At 41.4% G+C, this 12,770-nt stretch overlaps 1 protein-coding gene across 1 annotated transcript in view; it reads left to right on the forward strand.

Moving 5' to 3' along the window:
* DNAH9 (dynein axonemal heavy chain 9) overlaps positions 1-11,340 on the forward strand; it is a 376,206-nt gene extending 364,866 nt beyond the window's left edge. The window contains exons 59-60 of the mRNA XM_026456281.1: positions 3,512-3,901; positions 11,113-11,340. Of these exons, the coding sequence (XP_026312066.1) occupies positions 3,512-3,901; positions 11,113-11,340 (618 nt within the window). The remainder of the gene's footprint in view (positions 1-3,511; positions 3,902-11,112) is intronic.
* Positions 11,341-12,770: the final 1,430 nt, after the last annotated feature.

Below are 12,770 nucleotides of genomic sequence, written 5' to 3' on the forward strand. Positions count from 1 at the left end.
TGCAGTACATCCAGACAGTGGATTGTTATTCAATGCTTTTAAAAAAAAAAAAAAAATCAGCTTTCAAGCCATGAAAAGAAACAGACGGAACTTAAACGTGTATTACTCAGTGAAAGATGCCGATATGGAAAGGCTACATACTGTATTATTCTAACTATGTGACAATCTGAAAAAGGTAAAACAATGGAGGCAGTAAAAACTCTAGTTGCCCAGAGTTAAGAGTGACGATAGCATGAGTAGGTCAAGCACAGAAAAATTTTAGGACACTGAAACAATAATGATGAATATGATACTATAATGTTGGATACTTGTCATATACTATAATGACACAACATGATACTATATTTGTACAATACTGTAACGGTGGATACATACAATTATACTGCAATAATATATAATACTATAATGGTGGATACTTGTTATTACACTATAATGATATAATATGATACTATAATGGTAGATACATGTCATTATAAATTTGTCCAAACACACAGAATGTACAACACAAAGGGCAAACTGGGGTAAACTGTGGACTCTGAGTGATAATGAGGTGAATGCAGGTTCATTACATGTAACAAATGTACCACTCTGGTGGGGAATGCCCATCGTGGCGGAGGCTGTGCATGTGTCCAGGGAAATCGCTGTACTTTCTGCTCAATTTGCTGTGAAACTAAAACTGCCCTAAAAAAAAAAAAAAGTATATTTTTTAAAAAGAAAGCATAGAGAAAACTTCTCAACAAAGTTTATGAAAACAGAATTAATGTGACACCAAATACCTCATGAGCAAATGATAGATGAGCTTTCCTCATAAGCACAAATGCAAAACTCCTTAGCAAAATGTTAACAAATCAAATCACACAATAAAAGAAAAAGATGATATATCATGGCTAAATGCGGTAATCCTAGGAATACAAGATTACTTTTAAGATTCAAAAATCAGTCAGTGAAGTTTACCATATTAATGTGCTAAATTTAAACATCGTGTGATCATCTTCATAAATGCAGAAAAGGCGTTTGATGAAATTGAACATCAAATCTTCAGTTTAAAGTATCAAAAAAAAAAAAAAAAAAAACAGAAATCAAGGGAAATGTCAACTTAAAGGATATCCAAAGAAAACATATTTAATGGTGAGGGACAGCCTGCTTTCTCTCTAAGTTTGGGAACAAGGCAAGGTTTTCCACCCGCGTCACTTTTGTTCACCATGACCGTGAACGTCCTTGATAATGCAGTAAGGGAAGACGTGGCTACACAGAGGGTCTCGTAAGACAAGGGAATGATCTTTTTTGACCATTGATTTTGTCCTTTGCGCTAAATTTAATCCTTACACTTAATGTTATTTTATTAAATAACCAGTTAAAGGGAAACAATTATTACATAAGCTATACAATGCATGTAGCAATGAATTATCACATAACTACAGATATGAGGAAGACCGTATTGTCTGAGAAGCTTGATTTAGGCTCAGAGATATAAGCAGCATTTGAAACCCTTTTCTCAGAAGCCTGTGTACACTAAAGCAGAGATTCCAAAGAAAGGAAACAGTTTTTTTCTATTTTAACCTAATAAGGATATTCATTTCAGCAGATCCTTAAGGAAATCTACCAGAAGAAACTTGCTCATCAAATTCGGGTTTGTTTGAAAGTGGTAAACTTTGGTGGCACATACAGGGCTCTTTTACATCCCGTTGAGCCTTGATGTGGCCTCAGATTCATCACAATGCCCTGCTCTGGTCATCCACCTCAAAACATCTGGATAGATACATGGAATGAAATCTATTTTCTATCCCTGTAATGAAGTCCTGTTACTTGGGGGGAAACATTTGTAATTCACACTGTACTCATTCAGACTGGTCCATCTGTCACCAGTCTGATTAGGGATATTTGTCTTTTCTTTAAAATATTAAGGCTTTTATGTCTTAAAATAGTATGGCCATGAGATACTACAGTCTAGAAAGTGAATTCGTAATAATTACACTCCATGTGGGAAGTTCATAAAAAAGTTACCAGTGTAGTTTGTTTCTTATAAATCAGGAGCCTCTGGCTGTCACTCAGGAGACTGAAATATGTTCATCTTAAGGTAGGTATGCTTAACTGTTAAGAATTCCAAAAGTGGGCCAGGCACAGTGGTTCACGCCTGTAATCCTAGCACTTTGGGAGGCCAAGGCGGGCAGATCACAAGGTCAGAAGTTCGAGACCAGCCTGGCCAACATGGTAAAACCCCGTCTCTACTAAAAATACAAAAAAAAATTAGCTGGGCGTGGTGGCACACGCCTGTAATCCCAGCTACTTGGGAGGCTGAGGCAGGAGAACTGCTTGAGCTCAGGAGGCAGAGGTTGCAGTGAGCAGAGATTGTGTCCCTGCACTCCAGCCTGGGTGACAGAGCAAGATGCCATCTCGAGAGAGAGAAAAAAAAAAGCATTCCAAAAGTTAAGAGGAAGAGTTAGACCTAGAATTCCATGTGCCAGTCTCCTGTCCCACAGGCCAGGAGACTCCAGGCCCTGTGGAGGTGAGAACATCTTACATTTTAGCAGTCTGCCCTTGATGAAACAGTCAAACACTGTCAGGTGCCCTAACACCTGTTACAGAAACCACAACCATAGAAATCGGGTCTTCAAGAAATTGCCACAGATCACTGGCAGAGCCAAAGTTACAAAGTTTACTTTTAAAGATGGTGTTCAGGCCGGGCGCGGTGGCTCACGCCTGTAATCCCAGCACTTTCGGAGGGTGAGGCAGGTTGATCACTTGAGGTCAGGAGTTCAAGACCAGCCCGGCCAACATGGTAAAACCCTGTTTCTACTAAAAATACAAAAATTAGCCGGGCGTGGTAGCAGGTGCCTGTAATCCTAGCTACTCAAGAGGCTGAGGCAGGAGAATCACATGAACCCGCGAGGCGGAAGTTGCAGTGAGCAGAGATGGCACCACTACACTCCAGTCTGGGCAACAGAGTGAGACTCTGTCTCTGAAAATTAAAAAAAAAAAAAAAGATGGTGTTCAGTGTAAACCTTTCTTTACAAATCCTATCTAGCTGTTGAAAGAGTGTCCCTTAAAGTTGATTACGTATCCAGTAGTTCGATTTCTGAAGGAAATCCCTGATTTGGGGTGATACAGATCTTTGCAGGCGTTGGCTTCTTGGATTTCTAAGCTGCATGCAGGAGAGTCATGGAATTTGAGCTTTAGGGTAGGGTCATGTGGCACTGAACCCACAAATGGTTTAAAGCCTGCAATGGGAAGCAATTGTGTTTTTTGAAACACTGTCAGTAGACAGTTGCGACTCCGACATCAGAGCAGGGAGCGTTTTCAAGGACCAGCTTCTGTGAGACAAACTTTCCAAAGCAAGTGCTAGACAGGACAGTCATTATGTCACCCAACCCGGAGTCACATTCAAATGACATGAACAAGGGCGGATAACTCTTGTCTGCCTGGGTGCCATGAGCCCAGGGTCTCTGGGGCCCGTTGTTTGGAGGGACTTCCCACCTTCTCACTCTTTCCCCCTCCCATTCTTTATCTTCAGGGGGAGCTGACTATGACCAGCCACATGGAGAACTTACAGAATGCCCTGTACTTCGACATGGTGCCAGAGTCCTGGGCTAGACGGGCCTACCCTTCCACAGCAGGCCTGGCAGCCTGGTTTCTAGACCTCCTCAACAGAATCAAGGAGCTAGAGGCTTGGACGGGCGACTTTGCAATGCCCTCCACTGTGTGGCTGACAGGCTTCTTCAACCCCCAGTCATTCCTGACGGCCATCATGCAGTCCACGGCTCGCAAGAATGAGTGGCCACTGGACCAGATGGCCCTGCAATGTGACGTGACGAAGAAGAACAGAGAAGAGTTTAGGAGTCCTCCTCGGGAAGGGGCCTACATCCATGGCCTCTTCATGGAAGGTGCCTGCTGGGACACACAGGTAAAGCTTGGGATGAACCAAAGGGCATCTTTCTGGGGGCTGATTAAATACACATTGCTTCCTGTGAAGTGTGACTACTAAAAGAGATGTTCCTGAATCTTTTTCTCTAGATAACCTTTCTTTCCTTGAGGCCATCAAGCCATTTTTATTTGGTCAGGGGTGGTGCAAAGAGCATAGCCTTTGTAGAGGCAGTAGAGTGGAGAGGTCAATAGCAAGGGCTTTGGAACCAGACTGGCTGGATCTGAATCCCAGCACCACCATTTATTAACTCTATAACCTTAGATATAGTTTTACCTTTCCAGACCTCACCTGTTAGATGGGAGAATAGCGTCATTGTAAAAATTAAATGAGCTAATATGTAAGACAGTTAAACAGGGCCTGGCACATAGGCAGTGCTCAAAAAGTGTTGGAGTCAGCTATCTCTGCTGCTGCTGCTGCTGTGTGTCTGTCATCCAGGCTGGAGTGCAGTGGCACCATCTCGGCTCACTGCAACCTCCACCTCCCGAATTCAAGCAATTCTCCTGCCTCACCTCCTTGGTCCAGTTTCCTCATTCACGAGCTCTCAAAGGGCAGGAATCTTCTGCCTTTTATGTTGTCCTGTGTCGGCAAAGAGGAGCCAGTAGATATCACTTAAAGTGGCATTTTGAAAGGATTCCTCATCAAAGGCTAATAAAAACGTAAGTCACATGAGATTGGAGAAGATGTTTTGTCACTGGTAAGAAACTGGCAAACAAGCACAGATGGCTGGGATAAATGTAATGAACAAGAATGGGTAATTCTAGAAGTGTACACTTGTTGTACACATAATCTGGAAAGAGTCCCTAGTCAAATATCCCACTTGACAGGTGACACTAAACTATTCTTAGCAGTCAATATAAAGCTAATGGGGCAAAACTGTTAGAAGATCCAGAAGATCCCAGGAGGCCATGTGAATATGCAAATAGAAATTTACTTGGTTAAGTAGTACCCCAAAAATTCATGTCCAGGCATAACCCCAGAATGAGTATTTAGAAATAAGGTCTTTGCAGATGTCATTAGTTAAGATGAGGTCATACTGGATTATCATGAACCCTAAATCCAATGACCAGTACCCTTACAAGAAGACCACACAGGTCGGGCACAGTGGCTCACACCTGTAATCCCAGCACTTGGGGGGGCCGAGGCAGGCGGATCACCTGAGTTCAGGAGTTTGAGACCAGCCTGACCAACAGGGCGAAACCCTGTCTCTACTAAAAGTACAAAATTAGCCAGGTGTGGTGGTGCATGCCTGTTATCCCAGCTGCTTGGGAGGCTGAAGCAGGAGAATCGCTTGAACCCAGGAGGCGGAGGTTGCAGTGAGCCAAGATCGCACCATTGCATTCCAGCCTGAGCAACAAGAGCAAAACTCCATCTCCAAGAAAAAAAAGAAGAAGAAGACCACCTAGATGGGCACAGATATGGGAACAATAGACACTGTGGATTATTAGAGGGTGGAGGGAAGGGTGGGGGTTAATAAAAACTACCTATCTGGTACTATGCTCACTAACTGGATGAGGGGATCCATACTCCAAACCTCAGCATCATACAATATTCCCATGTAACAAATCCACACGTGTACCCCTGTATCTAAGAGTTGAAATTTTTAAAAAAAGAAACTAAAAGGAAAAGGAGATGGAAAATTTTGTTGAGACATGTTTTATAATGCTTACCATTTTGTTGGATATAGCAAGTAACAGTCTCCTGGAGTACTATTAGCAGTAGGAAATGTATTCATTCATTCCATATAGGCTTTCAGTTAAACAAATTACCTCAAAAAAACAAAACAAAGAAGACCATGTAGAGACACAGAAGAGAATTCCCTATGAAGAGAGAGGCAGAGATTGGAGTGAGGCAACTACAAGCCAAGGAATTCCAGGGATTGCCAGTAACCATGAGAAGCTAGGAAAGGTATGGGATGGTTTCTGCTTCAGAACCTCCAGGAGGACCAACTCTGCCCACACTTTGACTTAGGACTTCTGGCCTCCAGAACTATGAGATAATATGTTGCTTCAAGCCATCAAGTTTGTGGCATTTTATTATGCCAGAACTAGGAAAGCAATTCAAGAGCCAACAGAAAGGACAGTAAAGTAGGATAATGTTTAGACATCCTGAATCTTGAGAAGGAAGTTGACTTCCCTCTCTCCACCTGAACATTTGCACAAGAGTCTGTCAGTGGAGATCATATATGGATTGCATTAGGTATAAGGTGGCCTAGAGCAAGCCACAGCTATTAATAGAATCCTCCAAACCACCAAAATGAGAGAAGTACCAAAAGGAAAGTAGGCAAGAAGCTCAGAAGGAAAGTCAGTGACACTGGAGGTGGGGGAAGGATATCAGTTTCAATTGTCAACCTCCCATTTTTCATACCTCATTGTAAATAATAATACAAACTTCCCCAAAATCAATACTTGTTCACCATAAGCTGTTGTTCTCAAAGGTTTTATCCCAGAAAGATGTCAGCAAAAATGGAAGAGCCAGGACCTCCTAAAATCCTCTCCTCCATAAAACAATGAGAACATTCACAAAAACTGAGTCAGAATCAACTTTCTTAGAATTCTGGAAATTAACCAAAGGCTTTCAGCAATCCAAGAAGTGTTTATTCAAGCAAAACAGCTGAATCTCAGTAGGAAGAACAGTTTATGGCCTTTTAACTTGTCTATTCCCATCTCTACCCAACCCCTAGCTTGGAGGTTGCCTATAAAACCAACAGACCACAATCACAGTGAAAACCAGTAACCTAGAAACCACCAGGAGCAAAATGGGGTTGGAACACTATTCAAAGCCCTGTTAACCCCACAAAAAACTGTCATTATTTTGCCTGTCCATGGATTCCCTGGACTCACAAGTCTTTCTTATTTCACCTGAGTTGGAACTCACCCAGAGCAACAGCCTTTCTCCCCAGGGCATTTGTTGAAGACAATCAAAGACAACTGCTTAACACTGCAGTTTGTCTGAAGCAGGAGATAATAGCAGAGCAAACAATAGGCTAACCAAAAAGCTTAAAAGGGCAAGCTGGAGAATGAGATGGCCACAGGGGGCTTTGAAAACCACTGACATGTTCCTGGAAATCTAGGCCATGCCTATGTGCAGATCTGTGCACACACCCACAGCTGTGGACATGCTCAAGAGAGTTGAGAAGGCTGTATACTATAGCTAACCTTGAGGTTCTAGGAAAACAGGGGAGTTAAATCTAAGTTAAATTGCCTGGCTAATCATTGAAGGTGTGCTCCAACACTTGCACACAGCCACTCAGCCAAGACTTTGTGACTTACTGGTTCCAGGCATTTAAGAAAATCTGTCCAATTATTTGGTGACCTCTAAGCTAACAGGGCAGGCCACTTCAGTTGCCATACTTGACAAAAGAATATAGACTTTACAGAATCAGTTCAGAAAAGTCACTAAACAAAACCTGAAGAGAGAGAGAGAATATGATTTGCAGAGTGGCCACATTATTTAAAATGTCCAAGTTTTCAACAAAAAAAATTATGACATACAAAGAAACAAAAATGAACAGGCCATACACAAGGAAGAAAGCAATCAACACAAAGTATTCTGAGGGGGATCAAATACTGGACTTGCTAGACAAAGACTTTAAATTGGCTATTTTAAATATGTTCCAATAACCAAAAGAAACCATGTCTAAATAACTGAAGAAAATTGTGTCAACAATGTATTACTGAATAGAGAATACAGAGAGGAAAATTATATGTTTATTTAAAAGAATAAAGTAGAAACTCTGGAGTTGAAAAATATAATACCCAAAATGAAAACTCAATAGAGGAATTCAATAGCAGAACTGAATAGGCAGAAAAATCAGCAAATTTAAAATCAGGTGAATTGAAATTATCCAATTAGAAGAAAAATGAGAAAATGAAGTGTCTCAGAGATGTATGGGACACCATCAAGCATACTAACATATGCACAATGACAGTTTAGAAAGGAAAGGAGAGATAAAGGGCCAGAAAGACTATTTGAAGAGATAATGACCTAAAACTGTCCAAATTGGAAGAAAAACATTAATTTACATGTCCAAGAAGCTCAATGAAATTCAAGTAGAACAAACTCTGAGATCCATACCGAGACATATTATAGTCAAATTGGTGAAAGATAAAGACAAGAAGAAAATCTTAAAAGCAACAAAAGTGGCTCATCACTTACAAGGGGTTCTCAGTGAGAGTAATAGCTCATCAGAAACCATGAAAGAGAAGGCAGTAGGATGGCGTAGTCAAAATGCTGAAAGAAAAAGACTATCTGCCAAGAATCCTACCTGCAGCAAAACTCTCTTTCAAAAGTGAAGAAAGTTAGATATTCTCAGATTTTTTGAGAGAGAGAGAAAGAATTCATCACCAGTAAACCAGCCTTATAGGAGATACTAAAGGGAGTCCTTCAGGCAGAAAGGAGAGGACACTAGACAGAAACTCAAGTCCACACAAAGATATAGAATATGGATAAAGGCAATTACCTATGTAAGTACAAAAGATAGTATAAATGCATAATTTGTAATTTTTATTTCTCTTCTATCTAATTTAAAGGACAACTGCATAAGGAAATAATTATAAATCTGTGTTGACGGATAGAAATGTATAAAGGTGTAATGTAAATGATGAAAACAGCCCAAAGGTGGGAGAGGAGATGGAGCTATACAAGATTAGTTTTTGTATACCATTGAAAGTAAGCTGGAATTAGGCCAGGCACAGTGGCTCAGGCCTGTAGTCTAAGCACTTTGGGAGGATGAGGTGGATGGATCACTTAGTTCGAGACCAGCCTGGCCAACATGACAAAGTTAGCCAAGCATAGTGGCACCCACCTGTAGTCTCAGCTACTGGGGAGGCTGAGGTAGAATTGCTTGAACTCAGGAGGCAGAGGTTGCAGTGAGCCGAGATCATGCCATTGCACTCCAGCCTGAGCAATGGAGTGAAACTCCATCTCAAAAAAAAAAAAAAAAAAGTAAGCTGGAATTAATCTGAAATAGATTGTTATGTACATTAGAATTTTTTTTTTTTTTAAAGACTTGGTGATTTGCTTTGCCACCCAGGCTGGAGTGCAGTGGCATGAACAGGGCTCACTGCACCTCAACTTCCTGGGCTCAAGCAATCCTCTTGCCTCAGCTCCCAAGTAGCTGGGACTACAGGCATGTGCCACCATGCCCAGCCAACTTTTTTGCATTTTAGTAGAGATGAGTTTTCCCTATGTTGCCTAGGCTGGTCTCCAACTCTTGAGCTCAAGAGATCTTCCTGCCTTGGCCTCCCAGGGTGCTGAGATTACAGGTGTAAGGCACCATGCCCAGCCTTGGAATGGTAATTGTAATCCCCAAGGCAATTACTAATAATTTAAAAAATAGTAAACAAGGGAAATTAAAATGATACACTAGCGTATGTCTATTAATACAAGAGAAGACAATAATGGAGGACTAGAGAAATAAAAAAGACATAGACATACAGAAAACAAATAGCAGATTCTACTTAATCAGCGATTACATTAAATGTGAATGGATTAAGCACTACCATTTTTAAAAGGTAGAGATTAGCTAAATGAATTTTAAAAAATAAACCATGAAACCCATCATGATCCAATTATATAATTTCCACAAAAGACACATTTTGTTTTGGAAGATAGCAATAGGTTAAAAGTAAACAGATGGAAACAGATATGCCATGAAAACAGTAACCAAAAGGCAGTGAGAGGCTATACTATATCAGACAAAATGGACTTTATAAGATACAAATTGTTACTGAAAAATAAATAGGATAGAAATTATAGAGACAAAAAAGGACATTTTATGAGAATAAAAAGATCAACCCATCAAGAAGACACAATTGTAAATATGGAGGCACCTAACAAAAGAGCCCCCCAAAAATACAAAACAGAAACTGACAGAATTAAAGGAAGAAATAAACAATTCAACCATAATAATTGGAGCTGTCAGTACCTCCTGCTAATGTGACTGCTAATGATTATAGAGTTTCTTTTTGGGGAGATGAAAATGTTTTAGAATTAGACAGTGACCATGATTGTACAACTTTGTCAACATACCAAAAACCACTAAATTATACACTTTAAAAGGATTGGTTTTACAGTATGTGGGGGAAGAAAAGAGGCTCTACCTCTGTTCCTTATCCTTGCCATAAACACTCATCTCTGTGGGGCAAGGAGGTCCCCATTGTTTACCTTAATTCTGTTACTCACCATCCCTTACCTCATCATCAGCCTCTAAAAGAAGTGAAGAGGTACATCTTTCCCTTTAAATAAATTTAACACAAATAAACCAAATTTTGTCCATGGCATAAAGGCCTCAGAGTCCCATGGACACAAAGAATCTGTGAAACACTCTGAATCAGCATTTCCCAGCGTATGTTCCATAAAGCACTAGTGCCATGGGAAATGAATAGGTTGCAAAGAGAAAGGTCCTGTGGTCAAATAAGTTTGGGAAACATCAGGTTAAATAAACTGTTTTCTTTATTCCTAGGACTTCTTGTCTTCAGTGTGGTAGTGTATGTTGTAAAATGTCAAGTCCAGAATATGGTAAGCACCACTTCCCAAATTTATTTGACCAAGGGAGACTTTGGCTCCGCAGAACATTTCTCGGGACTAGTAGGAAAAATTGCTCTGTACAGCTGTATTGAAATAGCTCAGAAAATCATATGGAGGCCTCAACTGGAAAGCTACAGAAGAGTCAGGTCCACATTACATGAGTAAAGATAGAATGTAGCTCTCTCTACTCTAGAGGATGGAGGAGGTTGCATATGAAACAGAAAAGAAACAGAAACAGGACATAACAAAAGCCTTAAAAGCTAAATAAAGCATTTGCTGGCAGAAACTGTGTCTTAGTCATCTTTAAATCCCCAGCACCTAGCCTGACATCTGGGAAATATACACATTCGATATGCTTGTGAAATGAATGAATGGAAAAACAAACTAGGGGAGAATCAAGCTCCAAAGGGATTCATTTGTATATGATAAATAATAGCTTTTGGAACTGTGCTTCACCTGATTTAGGCTGAGAAAAATAGAAACGTGTTTCCACATATCAGATGCATTCCATCACAGGCTGCTGAGAAAACCTGGAAGGGGGCAGGCATAAAGGCAGCCATGCATGCCCAGTCTTTCCTCCCTTGGATCTGCTGACAAGAGCAAGCTGGTTGGCTGGGCTCTGGGTCTGATCTCAGGTGCTGCTTCTTGTGTTTTATCCTCAGGCTGGGATCATTACAGAGGCCAAGCTGCAGGATCTGACACCCCCTATGCCTGTGATGTTCATCAAGGCCATTCCTGCAGATAAGCAGGACTGCCGCAGCGTCTATTCCTGTCCTGTGTACAAGACTAGTCAGCGGGGATCCACTTACGTGTGGACTTTCAACCTGAAGACTAAGGAAAACCCATCCAAGTGGGTTCTGGCTGGAGTAGCCTTGCTTCTCCAGATTTAGCTTCTGCAGAGCCACCGAGAAAATAAAAAGGCTGGGCTTGGAGGCTGCCCAGAGGGACAGGGGGGTGAAGGGTGACCACAGACATGTAGAAAGGTAAGAAACCATGAGCACTCACACTTCTGTAGAATTCCTCTAGGGAACTTGGAGAGATGTGCCTGAAGTGAGGTTGAGCTGAAGGAAGAGGGGCCCAGGAATATAAGGGAGGATAATTTCACGATGCTAAACCTTTCTTAATAAAATGATTTACTCTTCAACTGTGTCTGGCCCAGGATTTGAGAGCTGCTGAGTCATAAATGATCATGTAGCAACCAAGAGAAATAAGCCACAAACACCTGGGCCCTGACCTTATTGCACAACACTCTCCCAGGCGCTCTTTTTCCAGGCCACCCCACGCGGTCCTTGGACCAGTGGTACTGGCATCACCTATGAACCAGAATCTCCATTTTAACCACCTCTCTGGAAAATCTGTACGCACACTATAGTTTGAGAATCACTAGCCTGGAGCAGGGGTCACCAAAATTTTTCCATAAAGAGCCAGTTAGTGAATACTTTACGGTTTACCATGCCTCTGTTTGAACTTTGCAACTTTGCCATGATAGCCCAACAGCAAGCATAAATGATGAGTAAATGAAGGGGTGTGATTGCATTCTAACAAACTTTATTTACAAAAACAAGCAATGGGTCATATTTTGCTGATCCCTGCCGTAGAGGATAAGGGATGTGTATACTGATATGTATCCTTCATTAATTCATGCATCCACTCAATACATTTTAATCTAACACCTATTTGTTGTGGATACAATGTGAACAAGCAAACAGGAAGTATCTCCATCACCCTTTAGATCATTTAAGAGGAAGCCAAGAAGAAACATTTACTCTAAAGCTTTTTTTTTTCCCAGATGGAGTCTCGCTCTGTCACCCAGGCTGGAGTGGCACTGGCAGAATCTCAGCTCACTGCAACCTCTGCCTCCCGGGTTCAAGCGACTCTCCTGCCTCAGCCTCCTGACTAGCTGGGATTACAGGCGCCTGCCACCACGCCTGGCTAATTTTTATATTTTTAGTAGACACAGGGTTCCACCATGTTAGTCAGGCTGATCTCGAACTCCTGACCTCAGGTGATCCGCCCACCTCAGCCTCCCAAAGTGCTGGGATTACAGGCGTGAGCCACCGCGCCTGGCCATTCTAAAGCTTTTTAATCTAAAAGTTTTCTAGATTTACCTCTGTGGAACAAATTTTCACTGGAAGTCCAATGGGTTCCGCAGTTTTGATCAGTTTGAAAAAGCTCTATGAGGCAGCTTCTTTGGTAAGAAAAGTATGGGAGGACCCAGTACTCCTTCTGTGATGATTCCCCCTAACCTTGCAGAAACTTAATGTTTTGATTACTGTTTTGAACAGTGGTTCTTAAACTTCAACAGGCATCAGAATCCCCT

The sequence above is a fragment of the Piliocolobus tephrosceles genome, chromosome 16 (genome assembly GCF_002776525.5).
Source record: "Piliocolobus tephrosceles isolate RC106 chromosome 16, ASM277652v3, whole genome shotgun sequence".
NCBI classification, from domain to species: domain Eukaryota; kingdom Metazoa; phylum Chordata; class Mammalia; order Primates; family Cercopithecidae; genus Piliocolobus; species Piliocolobus tephrosceles.